Source organism: Maniola jurtina, chromosome 1, assembly GCF_905333055.1.
Source record: "Maniola jurtina chromosome 1, ilManJurt1.1, whole genome shotgun sequence".
Lineage (NCBI taxonomy): Eukaryota > Metazoa > Arthropoda > Insecta > Lepidoptera > Nymphalidae > Maniola > Maniola jurtina.
Window position 1 is genome coordinate 7,308,528 of NC_060029.1, and position 13,101 is coordinate 7,321,628.

Here is a 13,101-nt window from a genome sequence, read left to right on the forward strand (position 1 = left end):
ATAGGTAGGTAGGTAGGTACAGTTAAACCAAGATAACGAATTTATTATATTTACTAAGTAGGTACGCCGTACGATCATAAATATCGAGCAAGGACTAAAATTACTCAAATAGTAAAAATAAAATTAAATAGGTACCTACCTTTTAAGTGCGCACGCGGCAAGAGAGAGGAAAAGCGCCTGCTTTATTTTCCGTATAAAAACTTCGTGCTAAAATTTTACAATTTTATAGACAGACGGCGCTAACATCAAAAATTAGAATAAGGTCCGAATTCATATGACGCTAAGTCGCAATTCAGGAGGAACCAATTATAGTTACATTGTATCTAATTTTGAAAATGATAAACAATGTTTTTCTATTTGTACACGTATCGAGTACCTACCTATTGCAAATGTTTTGAGGGGTTTGTGTGCGATGGTCTCATACGATAACTATTTTCCCATAGTAACGTAACACCATAATCGAGGGCGCGCCACGCGCTCTAGAAATTATATCTTTGGGGAAACCAAAAATTATGTGACAAATTTTATCTGTCTAGCTTAGGTTAAGGCATGCTTAATAGACATACGTAGGTACGACTATTAAAAAAATATAAAAGATTTTTATCCATGTGGATGAAGTCGTGGACATCATTTTTTTGATATAAGTACCTACAGAAATTATAGTTTGCATACCTTAGGTATACGGATATAGGCTACTTTTTATTCTGGAACTCTTAGATTTTCTGAGATGAAAATATGTCGGTGAAATGCCTTTTTACTCGACTACGGCAAAGCCAAAAGGAAGAGTTATGATTTTAGTAGTCTATGTATGTATGTACTTAGGTATGTATTTATGTTTGTATCCAGATTTTATGTGTTCTACCGTAGCACCTAAACTACTGGGCCGATTTTGATGAAAAGGCCCGGGTGATATATTTATACGAAAAAAAATCACCTAACGGATGCTACATCAAAAAAGTGGGGTCTAAAATTTTTTTTGCTATTGTATCAAGTGGGATGTCAAATGAATAAGCAGAAAATGTACTACAACATTAAAATATAAGTACCAAGCGACAGAAAAACAATTTTTCTATAATATTTCAGCGTTTATTAAGACGATCATAGTCGGGTTTTAGTTTTCAACTTTATCCTGTTGCTATAGATAGATTATTGGGATTTTTCAAAAAGTTGAATCCAATCGGACAAAGTCATGGGCATCATCTAGTCAGTTATATTCAAAAGTGGAAGAGAAAAGCTTTACCAGGTCTAAAATCGATTCCGGTCGAGTAGGCGGCTGTCGCATCCGATGTGCAGATTATCGGCAAGAAGCTCCTGCAGTGCTGCGACCCTCGCCGCACGCGCCGCGGCCCAGGGGAAGCACGCGACCACCCTCCGCAATTATACAACTAAATATGAGCAATGTACGAATACCTACTCCATATTGATATTTCGTGTTTTGAAATTTTGTATCATGGGATTCAAAGAAAATCTGTTTCTAACCGACTTCCAAAAAGCAGGAGGTTCTCAATCTTTTTTTCTTTTCTATTTAGGTATGTGCATAAACTTCTTCGAGGTTTCGAGACCCATTTTAAATTTTTTAAATCGATCAAGGAACCTCGGACTTAATTATCTTTGTGATCCAACTCCTTAATCTTGATGATCATGGTTATTGCTCACCTAAGTTACCTAAGTACAAGGAAATTCAGGAACTGTTGTTGGTGAAAAATATGTCAAGAGTGAACAGGCATCTTCTAGGCAAGCGTGCTCAATCTTGAGCTGCATCGTCACTAGCCAGTTGGTCTGATTGCAGCCAAGCGCTAGCCTATAAAAAAACGTAACGCAACGTAGCTCCTCATAATAATTTCATTGAAACGGTGTCCATTGCCCAACTTCAGCGGTCCATTGAAACAAGACGGTGCAGTTTCCTAGCGTTTTTGAGATCTACGTCGATGGGTGCGCACATAGTGTGAAGTATCGATAGACGATGGATCCCTTTGGTATTCAGCATCTTTTGCTGGAATGGCGACCAGAAAGCATAGCATTAGCAGACCCCTCACTAGGTCGTTAACGATTTGTAAGGAGTCAGGCGGTGCAACCACAGCTTTTGGGAGTTCCTACAGGAGATCTATGTCCAGCAGTTGATGTCTATCGGTTTGCCACTATGTTGACCTTAGTAATAATTATTCTATAACGGTGCCATCACATAGCCACAAACCAACATTATAACTGGACGGAAAAGGCGTTGACCGACGTCCGCTTATTTCACATCACACCACCGCTATCATAGGAAATCACATACGGTATGTAATATGTTACGTATAAGTTTTCACTATTCTACGTGAAGCTACGCTAGGGCTACAACAACGTTTCGGTACGCGCAACGGCGTGAGACGTTGTGGTACGCGCTACGGCGCGGCGTTGCGGTACGCGCTACGACTTTGCGATACACACTGCTACGAATACGTTACGTTTCACACATCATTATTATTGTAACAAAGAATGAACAATAATGCATAGATACCTATAATTATTGTCCAGGTGAAATAGTATAATAGCCAGTCGCGGCTCGCCTCCGCTTCTTACAGGTGTTATTGACTAAGGAAGAAAATGAGAAGTGTATTGAGGTTGGTATACCTAAATACCCTCCCGGCTTTACTGGTGGACTTTACAATTTTTTTTCACACAAACCTGATTCTGACAAAAATTATGACCACAAAAAAACAAATCAGCCAAATCGATAGAGCCTCTGTCATACATGCTGCAATCAATTTTTACTTATATACCTATAGGTTTCTCTGATATACCTACCTATAGTATATCTATAGGTTTCTCTCATGTACCTACTTACTTACTACTAGTTGTCTGATGGGAGGCTTCGGCCATTGCAATTGCTAGTTACCATCCTACTGGCAAAGCCGTGCCGCCAAGCGATACAACGTTTCGGCACAATGTCGCGTAGAAACCGATTAGAGTTATGGGTTTAATGAAACTGCCATACCTTTTCCAACTTAACCCATTTCCATTTTAGTCTGCATCATTACTTACCACCAGGTGAGATCACAGTCAAAGGATAACTTGGCAAAATTCTATCACGACATACAGTCGAATTGATTATCTACTCCATGATTTTCCTATTTTTACTATAAAACTTACAGGCCTACTTACTATGGTAGGTATATCCGATATAAAACATGGGTGTTTCAATGCTAGGGCTGCAAATCGATCCCGAAGGGATTTGCACAGGAGAGACGGTGCACAGTGATTTATGTGCTCGTAAAGTCGCACACGCCGGTGCCCTCGCGCTCACTTGTATAATTCATTGCGTCGGGACACGCTTGACCACGGTCTAGGCCGGATTGCGTTACAGATTTATTGTTTGTAGCTACCTATTCGTCGAGGAAGTTCCTAAAAACCTATATTTTATAGTATTGTTACGTATTTCTCCGCTTTATATTCCCCATTGCTGAGGAATAGAATGAGTATTTGTTCTTTATACTGTAGCTTAGTGTAAGGTTATTTTAAAAAATTGATTTGAGTTGTCAAAAATAATATAAAATTATTAATTTATCTAATGCAGGTAGTTTGATAAAATCGATATTTGGCTCATTCGATGTCATACAATCTGTTGCTAGGAGGCCAACAAGATTGAACTTGCATAAATACGGGTGTTTCGAAGGTTTTAGTTCAGTCTCCTTCCGAGATTCGGAGCGATATCGCATATTTTCGGTATTTGGATTGTGAACTGAATAATTAGATGATGTGATAGCAATCACGCTCTAATTAAATTATTTATTTTGGCATTAGTTTGTTTAGATTAAAACTCTCGGATAACCTCTACACATTGAACCTGATGTTTTTTGTGTTGGTTTGAGAGGACATTCCAATAATTCAATAAAAATATTTAAATAATACCTGCTTTTCTGAGTGACGCCAATAATTCAGAAGTGGGATGTGTCTCACGTTGTCTTAATTTCGCTTTGGTATCTTTTTGTAAACAACCCACATTCGATTAAATTTTTTATTGAGTTTGATTTGGTGATTAAAATTTTTAGTTTTTTTTAATAATTTAGTCTTTTGTGAATTAGAAAGTAATTTGCAATGAGTGGTTCAGATTTTGTATACATCGAATGAGAAGTTAGTCGTTTGGATTTATTGTTGACTTGATATTAAAATTGAGAGTTCGGCAGTTCAAGGGTAGGTTTTAATGATTTGACGGAGGGCAGGATAGCCCATGATTTGGATTTGACTTAGGGCAAGGAAGCCCGCGACTGACATGACAAGATTTATTAGAAACACGAGGACGTGTTAAATTCAGGACGGCCGAACTGTAAGGTTATTTTAAAAAATTGATTTGAGTTGTCAAAAATAATATAAAATTATTAATTTATCTAATGCAGGTAGTTTGATAAAATCGATATTTGGCTCATTCGATGTCATACAATCTGTTGCTAGGAGGCCAACAAGATTGAACTTGCATAAATACGGGTGTTTCGAAGGTTTTAGTTCAGTCTCCTTCCGAGATTCGGAGCGATATCGCATATTTTCGGTATTTGGATTGTGAACTGAATAATTAGATGATGTGATAGCAATCACGCTCTAATTAAATTATTTATTTTGGCATTAGTTTGTTTAGATTAAAACTCTCGGATAACCTCTACACATTGAACCTGATGTTTTTTGTGTTGGTTTGAGAGGACATTCCAATAATTCAATAAAAATATTTAAATAATACCTGCTTTTCTGAGTGACGCCAATATTAGGGTCGTGACATCTCTTGACACACATCTCTTGTAGGAACTTCCACATGCCACGGTCCGGCGCCGCCTGAATCCAGCGGCTCCTTGCGACTCGTTTGTCCACCTAGTACTTACTTAGGAGATCTTTCAACGCTACGCTTACCGGTGCGAAAAAGGATTTTGGATCCTTTCCTAAGTACTTTTACATTAGTAAATTTATTGCAAATTAATTACGTCAAGCTAATACCGTGAGAAAAACTTGCGGGTGTAATCGCAACCTAATGATATTCACTGATAATTTTTAGAGATAAAACTTTTAATAATTAAATGTAATTACTTACTTATTTTAATTACTTATTTTATTTTATTTATTTGTACTGGGTACCTTTAAGTACTTACTTAATCGATGTCATAAAAGGATTCTCGAAAGAAGAAAAAAGATTTCCTTCAGTACGTATGTCTTATTAATGTAAAAATGCGCCAACGGTTGATTTCGTTACGTAGCATCTTATGGGTATCTTCGTAGCACGAGTCTAGGGTGCTACGCAGAGACGACTTATCTTTCTTTTAAAATTACAAGTACGACTTACATGATTATTTTTCGTGAAGTAGGAAATCTATTAGATATTTTTGATTTCAAAAATAGGTATCTAGCTATCTAAAGAGTTAAGAATGGATAGACAGGTTATCTTAGCTGCAACTTTTTGTTCTCACTAAGTTTTCTACGTATTTAGTTACCTACACATGGTACATGCAGTGGATAAAATCTATTTAATTTTTGCCTATACACTGGCACCCTACAGGGAAAAAAACATTGCTTAATTTATACGTTTGTGTATTGAGGTGGTTCAGCAAAATGCAAATCTCATCTTACCTACCTACTTACAGAATTGACGTCTGCCCTCCAATAGATACTTAGTTCTAAAAACCCCGTTTCTTTTTGTGAAAAGTGTAAAATTTTTTTAGATTTCTTCATCCGTGTATCTAGTAAAACAAAGATCAGAAGTTTAGAATATTGGAGGCCCCAAATTTGTGAACTAAACGCTCCAAGTGTAAAACGTTCAATACCAAACGCACTGAAACGCGGATTTTCATTGCAATCGATCGCTGGGTGGACCCGATACCACCGATACTGGGATTGGTCGAGAGGCGTGTTGGCTGTTATCAACACAGAGGAGTTGGCCAATGGCGTGAGGGTGCTGATAAGAGGGTTTGGGGTAGGTTCGTGGGGTGGCGACAGTACGCCGGGCGCAGCGGCTCAGGGCGGCCGCGGATCATGTTGGGTGCCATGATGTACCCCGGCGTGGAGGACGACCTCGGGGACATGCGCGTACCGCCGATACAACTCGAACACCTACCCGAAGTGCTCCTATGTACGTAGTTCCAAACGTGATGTGTCTTATGTGTGTGCTACGCTGTGATTTGTGAGTGTGAGAGAATGTGGGAATACGTGTCACCTATTACCTAGGACCTATATTGGACCATGTACCTACTAACCTATTATTATAACAATTGCATTGTTAATAGGTACCTATACCTACCTACGTTGTTTATAGGAACAAAACAATAAACTCACTAAGTTAGGCAATCATTCGTTAAAGTTGAATCTAAAAAGCTGTTTATGTACTTAATTACAATTCTATATACTTATTGAAATCATATTGAAATATTGATAGTACGTACCTGGTAGGTATCATATATACTATACATAAACTGAAATTGCTATTATAGCAATAAAAAAAGCCCTACATAAACCTTTTATGTATGTATCTACATACCTATGTACTCACTATACCTGTTGTTGTCTTAACAACCGATGGATATCCACAACTTGCTGGATAGAACGTTTCTTGTATAAACTTCCAAGATTCAACGCTGCGCGGTCTTGTGCCAATACATAATTATTTACATATCATAAAATCTTACGTTTTAAGCTCCGGCTACACGCTCCGTCTTACCTGAGAGCTAACCTGCACATTACGTGCGTATGGACGGCAAGACGGTACTTACAAGTAATCCGCGGAGTTCCAAAAGTTGCTAAAAATTGGACTGGGCAGTTTTCGATCTTGCTTGTGCAGTTTTAACTGCGCAGGCAAGACATAACGTATGTGTAGAAGTTGTGGTGGAACAAAGAAACTCATACATACATACATACATCTTGATAACATTACACTCCTTTTTGTTGTGTAAATAAAATGCATGCAAATAGTTGTGTAAAAATTAAAATGCATCGCTATTTAGCACATTCTTTTTTACTTACACTTATTTGTACCGCGAGTTCGTCCGCGTGGACTACACAATTATTCAAAACACCTGTTTACCCCTATACTTAGGCATTGAATTTTCGAAAACCCTTTCTTAGCGGGTGTCTACGTCATAATCAAATTTACCTAAGCCCGATCAGTCCAGGTAGTTTGAGCTGTGCGTTAATCAGGCAGTCAGGCAGCTTTTTCTTTCATATAATATACAGATTGAAGATTGCATATTTGAAAATAGCAACCGCCGAATTCCTTGCTGGTTGTTCTCAGTAGGAAAGGGCATTCCGAACCAGTGGTAGATTCATTTGACAAATCAAAAGCATTTGTAAAATAATAAAGAATCTTTTTACTACCCAGTCAGGCCACTGAGGCTTCAAAGCTTTTTATTCCAAGAGGAAAAACAATTTTATCTTTTGTGCAGCTAGTATTCCAAAGTGCGGGGGATGTCATGAGATGATAGTCGACCGGTATGTGCTGAAAGTTTCCGACCGAACGTGGCACGCGGGCTGTTTGCGGTGCGTCGAGTGCCGAGCCATGCTGTCTGGCAAGTGCTTCGCTAGGAACAACCAGCTCTACTGCACTGAGGACTTCTTCAAGTAAGCCTCTTATTATAACCGTGTACCTTTAAGCTAAGTCATTATCTTCATCTCAATCCATCACGGCCCTCACTTGGCTCTGCTCTTAGAATGAAAAATGGCCAGTGTCCACTAGCAAGTAGGTACTTAGCAAGAAAACTGATAGAAGTTAGCTCTGGCAAGCTGACTTGCTGTGAGTGTTTACCACAGTTCATGATAGTTAGGGAACTTGTAACGACGCGAAGGTTGAAAGTCGATACTTCGACGTCACAGGCGTCAAATGTTTCTACATTTTGACGCTAGGTAGTCTAGAATCGTCTATATTTCTTTGATTTCACGTCACTTTTAGCCTAATGTTTGACATAATTATCGTGTATTCAGGATCAAACCGAGATTTCCCTTACTCTAGTTCACTCGGACACTGTGCATTGTGCAAGTGCAGTTGTAAACGCTCACAGCAAGTCAACTTCTGCAAGTTTTGATTACTAAAACCGGCAGTTTGCTAATTTCCGCAAAAATTGGTAGAGGCGACGTAGGTATTAGCTCTTGCATATTACCTAAGTCAATATTTTTCATATTATTTAAGTGCTGTTTTGACCTTCTTGTAACTAAGGTAGCCGGTTGGGTGATTGTGACTTTAGAAGCCCGAATTTGGCTTTTCGTTTCTTCGGTCTCTCGAAAAGCATGCTAAGCCGTCGGTCCCAGTTACTACTTATCACAAACATCCTGATAATAATTACAGTACAAACTTACCTAAGTGTTAGCTCAGAATACATAATTGTACAATGTAGGTACAGTGTGTTAGTCACTATTGTATGCGGAAAGATCTGCGAACCTACCGTCTTATTTCCCAATGAACTCCTAAGTACCAATATATGATTAATGGAAAGGGGTCAAGATCCTCAGTACGATGCAGGGAGATATTTTTGTCTCTTTGATAATGTTGTTGGTTGCGGCTGTTGTCCCAGGCGCTTCGGCACGAAGTGTGCGGGCTGCGGGCAAGGCATCCCGCCGACGCAGGTGGTGCGGAGAGCGCAGTCGCACGTTTATCACCTCAGGTGCTTTGCGTGCGCCGCGTGCGCGAGGACCTTGAACACGGGAGACGAGTTCTACCTCATGGAGGACGGCAAGCTCGTTTGTAAGCCTGACTATGAAGCGGCGAGAGCGAAAGGTAAATAACTCAACCATTTGTATTGACACCTGATTTATCAATATTGGACCAGTAGTTTAGGCGTCATGGTGGAATCAATAGCGTCCAAGGTCAAAGAGACATAAAAGAACAGCTTACACTACTTGTAATAGTTCAATTAATATGGATACTATAAATATGGACGGATTTGGCTAGAAATTTGGAATAGAGATAGATTAATTAATTAATTAATTAACACGTATGCTACTTTTTATCACGGAAAATCAAAGATTTCCACGGGATTTAAAAAAACTTAAATCCACGTGGACGAATCTCGGGCATATCAGCTTTTTAGCTAAAGGCCTACACAGACAGACAGAGACGAAGTAATTTAGAGCTATAAAAAAGAATAGCACAGTGCCAAACCATTGCTTTTAGCTTTACAAGCCAAGGTTGAGTACCTACTGATTATTAAAATTTTATAAGCTCAGACCTACGCAAAGAACGATAATTTACAAGTTTCACCCAATGTGCGTCGGTCTGTCTGTGGCGTCGTCGTATTCAAACGGATGGATCGATCTGAACGTGGGATTTTGTTCTAAGCCGGGATGTTTCCCTAAATAGTATCAAACTGGCATTAATGTACAGAATTACTATGAAGTCTTTTATAATATGCATTTATAGGTGATTTGTCTGTCGCAGGTGAGGGCTCCTTAGACGGGGACGCCGCAAGCAAACGACCGCGAACCACGATAACTGCCAAGCAGCTAGAAACACTCAAAAGCGCGTACAGCAGTAGTCCGAAGCCAGCGCGGCACGTGCGAGAGCAGCTGGCCCAGGATACCGGCCTCGACATGCGCGTCGTTCAAGTCTGGTTTCAGAATAGGTGAGCAAAATAGCAATACCCACTTGTGGAGCCAGCTTTTAGTTCTCCAGACGGGGTGATTCGCTAAATGTCGAACACTGAATGATAGCCACTGAGCTCATTTGACATTGGTTAGTTCTACATTGCTGTTTCATTGAATGATATTAAAATATTTTTTTGTAGAAAACCTTCAATGGATTCAAAATAGAAGTCAAATAAGCTCATTGGCTATCATTCAGTATTACTTAGACACTGAGTTAGCGAATCAGTAGGCTGGTCGTTCTTTCATTGCTAAAGATCGTAATTCTTATCATAGATTGGATTCAGTCGCCATTTTTAGGGTAAACCAGCACTGTGAATTTTTACCGTGTGATTTTATCCACAGAATGCGACAAATGGAAATTGTGTGGAGGCGCACGCGCTCACGAAAAAAATAGGCGCGAACGTCTTTATGCAAATTTCTGAGAAAATAGGGTTTACCCTTAAAAAAATGGATCTTTCAGTTGTTTGTTTGTAATGGACTGTATAGTTGATAATATCATCTCAACCCAACGCCAGCACACTACTAACGGTCTCTCCTCTCAGAATGAGAATTAGGGTTTAGGTCTATCACGTTGGTCAAGTGCTGACTTCACACACCTCATGACACATGTGGTCACGATTAAAGCAAGTGATATGAATCTCCGAAAAGTTCGCGATGCGTCGGGACCCGAGGCCAACGTTTTGAACTACTAGGCTAGAGCGCATCTCTAGATTTGTAGATAATGTACTAAACGCATTCCTAAATCGCAGTTATCTGATAGATTAGAATATCGATTGATATCAGCTGCTGTTCCAATTTCTCTGACATTATAGTAGGCATGTAACAAAAGGTTTAAAAGCGGTTAATCAAGCGTCAACCATTTCCACTACGATATCGATTTTGTACCTATATAAATAATTGATTTTGCATACACGCTTAAAAGGAGAAGGTGAGTTAGCACTAATGATTTTAAAATGTCCGGTAAAGATTAATATGGTGATATTATAATACAAGTACAAGGTCTAAAGTTTCTCTGAAATCGCAATTATAAAATAATAATGTTCAGCCAAGTATAACTTATTTTCCGTATAGAACTGATTAAACACAAAGGTATACGGAATTCAATAGAATCATTCAACACAATACATTTGGCGAACTACCTAGGAGCGACCTTACTATGATACAAAAGTATCTATGACCTTTATGAGAATTGTACTAGGGACCTATATTTATTCCAGACATGTACCTTAGATAGGTACCTACTTAGTTATTGCCTCGGTTTCTCTTTGAAGGAATTATTACTAATTGGGTGGATATTGAATTGAATTTAATACCTACTAAGTAGGTATAGTTGAAATATTATTTTTTTGAAAATAATATTTTGTTCATATCGGAATCTGGATCTGAAATGATTTCGCTTCACTAAGGACCAAAATGGGCTACTACCTCTTTGGGGGATAATTTTCTACAACCGCACTGTATGCCACCGTAAGCAATTTCACCCACCTGGGTGCCTGGTGAACTTCGACCGCCGTTGTGCCAGATCTTTTTTTTACAGACATTCAAACTGTGGAACTAGCTCCCTTCGTCACTGTTCCCACTAGATTACAACATGAGCTTATCCCAGGGGCGGATTAACAAATTCTTGAAAGGATCCTTTGGTGCTGCAAATGCGGTTCTCATAATGTAACCACAATGTAACCTATATATAGCATGCTTAACGAGTTCTACTGTGTTCCTAAAAGTTGAAAGTCACCGAAAGCTCGATCTTGATCGAATAACTTACCTACCTACTTTGTTTTCTATGTTTTACTTGAGATTTTGCTCCCGATACTTACAGTAGTAACGGTAATTTTAATACGAGCTATAGCTAATAGGCACTAGGCTAGTCCACAATCGTAGTGCAGTCGTTTAGTTATCACAGTGTTTGGTCTCGCGCGAGCGGCTGTCGTCACGGCGGCCGTCACGCCCTGCGCTTTGGGCGCGCCTCGTAAAACGCGCACGTTATCACAATGCTTGACTTGCAATGCCTATTGTGCACGCCACATATAAAGAGTTACATATTTTTGAGGAAAATAACGATTAAACTGGACTTAAAATCCATTTTCGAACATAAAATAAATCTTCAAACTGCAATTGCACAGGCTACAGGGGTGACAGTCTACGTAAATCTAAAGCAAAAAGTGTTGTTAATTTTCCCCTAAGTATATAACTATGTAGGGACACAGGTAACATGATGCTCGCGCCTGAGTCAGCGGACCACCGCGGCTGCCGTGAACTATAATTTTATTTTATTTTTTAGTAGGACAGTCTGTACTACGTTCCCTTATTGGGTACACGCGTTTGTGTAATAAACTAGATTATAAGGGAGATGTAGTTTTCTTTATACCTCCCAGAGGCCAACATCCCCTAAAACTACATAATCCATACTAATATTATAAATACGAAAGTGTGTATGTCTGTCTGCTACCTTTTCACGGCCCAACAGTTTAACTGATTCTGACGAAATTTGGTACAGAATTAGCTATATCCCGCAGACGGACATAAGCTACTTTTTATCCCGGTAAATCAAAGAATTCCCACGGGATTCCTAAAGACCCATCCGCTCAACCGATTTGTATGGGTACCGAGGTAGCTTGCGTCCATGTTATTGACATAGACAACTTTTTATCTCGGAAAACCAAACAGTTCCCACGGGATCTCCAAAAACCTACATCCACGCGGACGAAGTCGCATCCTCCAGTATAATTATAATAAGTATTAAACTTAAAAGAGACGGAGTCTTCTCTCAACAAGTTTGTCCCTCTGCTATTAAGGCTCCTTTGCGAACCTGCTTAGCTGATGCCGAGCTATACAGATAAATCAATAAAGCAACCATAACAATAACAGCGGTACAAGTAATTTCGGACATTGTTCCAATAATCCATCGCGGCTATATCGCAGCACGGAGTCCCGGCGGACTGGGCGGAGGCTTAATTAAGCGCGCTCTTTGTCGGGCTCCCTGCCGCTTCACTAATAGCACACGCTAAACATACGCGATAGGGTGCAGTCTATGCTGGGTATTTAGGTATTTTGAATCGATTCCTGTGGAGTTCTTTTTCATCAGTGATGGTTCAGTTTGGATGAGAGTTACGTAACAGTGAATAAGCGATGTCAGATTGAGACGTTGAGGTAGAAATTAATTTGCTTACGTTTTTTAATCATGATGATCCACAAGTCACCTGAAAATAATGCAACTATAGATTTGCGATCTATTTTACATAATATTATAAGTCTGTACGGTACCTACAACCGTACCTACATTGCTACTTCGTAGGAAAATTACTTAGGTACTTATCTATGGTATTATTTATTATTTAAAAAAAAATAGGCATATTATACATACTTACATACAATTTTCCATTTTCATTTAAAACTTAGCATTGAACTTGACCTAGTAGTAGGTACAGCTTGATCTAGGACTAGGTGGATACGACACTAGCACTAGTTACGAAACTTCTAACAAAACGTTGAGGTTTCGTCGTCATTGGCAGGCGT

General features: G+C 39.2%; 1 protein-coding gene across 8 annotated transcripts in view; it reads left to right on the forward strand.

Annotated features, from left to right (window-relative positions):
- Nucleotides 1-13,101, forward strand: part of LOC123868128 (LIM/homeobox protein Lhx3) — a 47,440-nt gene that overhangs the window by 31,701 nt on the left and 2,638 nt on the right. Inside the window, exons 1-4 of one of the 8 annotated variants that reach the window (XM_045910539.1) lie at nucleotides 5,967-6,088; nucleotides 7,395-7,569; nucleotides 8,511-8,719; nucleotides 9,362-9,563. In XM_045910539.1, the coding sequence (XP_045766495.1) occupies nucleotides 5,992-6,088; nucleotides 7,395-7,569; nucleotides 8,511-8,719; nucleotides 9,362-9,563 (683 nt within the window). In that variant the 5' untranslated portion in view covers nucleotides 5,967-5,991. Of the gene's footprint in view, nucleotides 1-5,966; nucleotides 6,140-7,394; nucleotides 7,570-8,510; nucleotides 8,720-9,361; nucleotides 9,564-13,101 lie in introns of those variants that run through there. The other 7 variants (XM_045910549.1, XM_045910558.1, XM_045910515.1 and 4 more) reach the window with 7 other exon arrangements.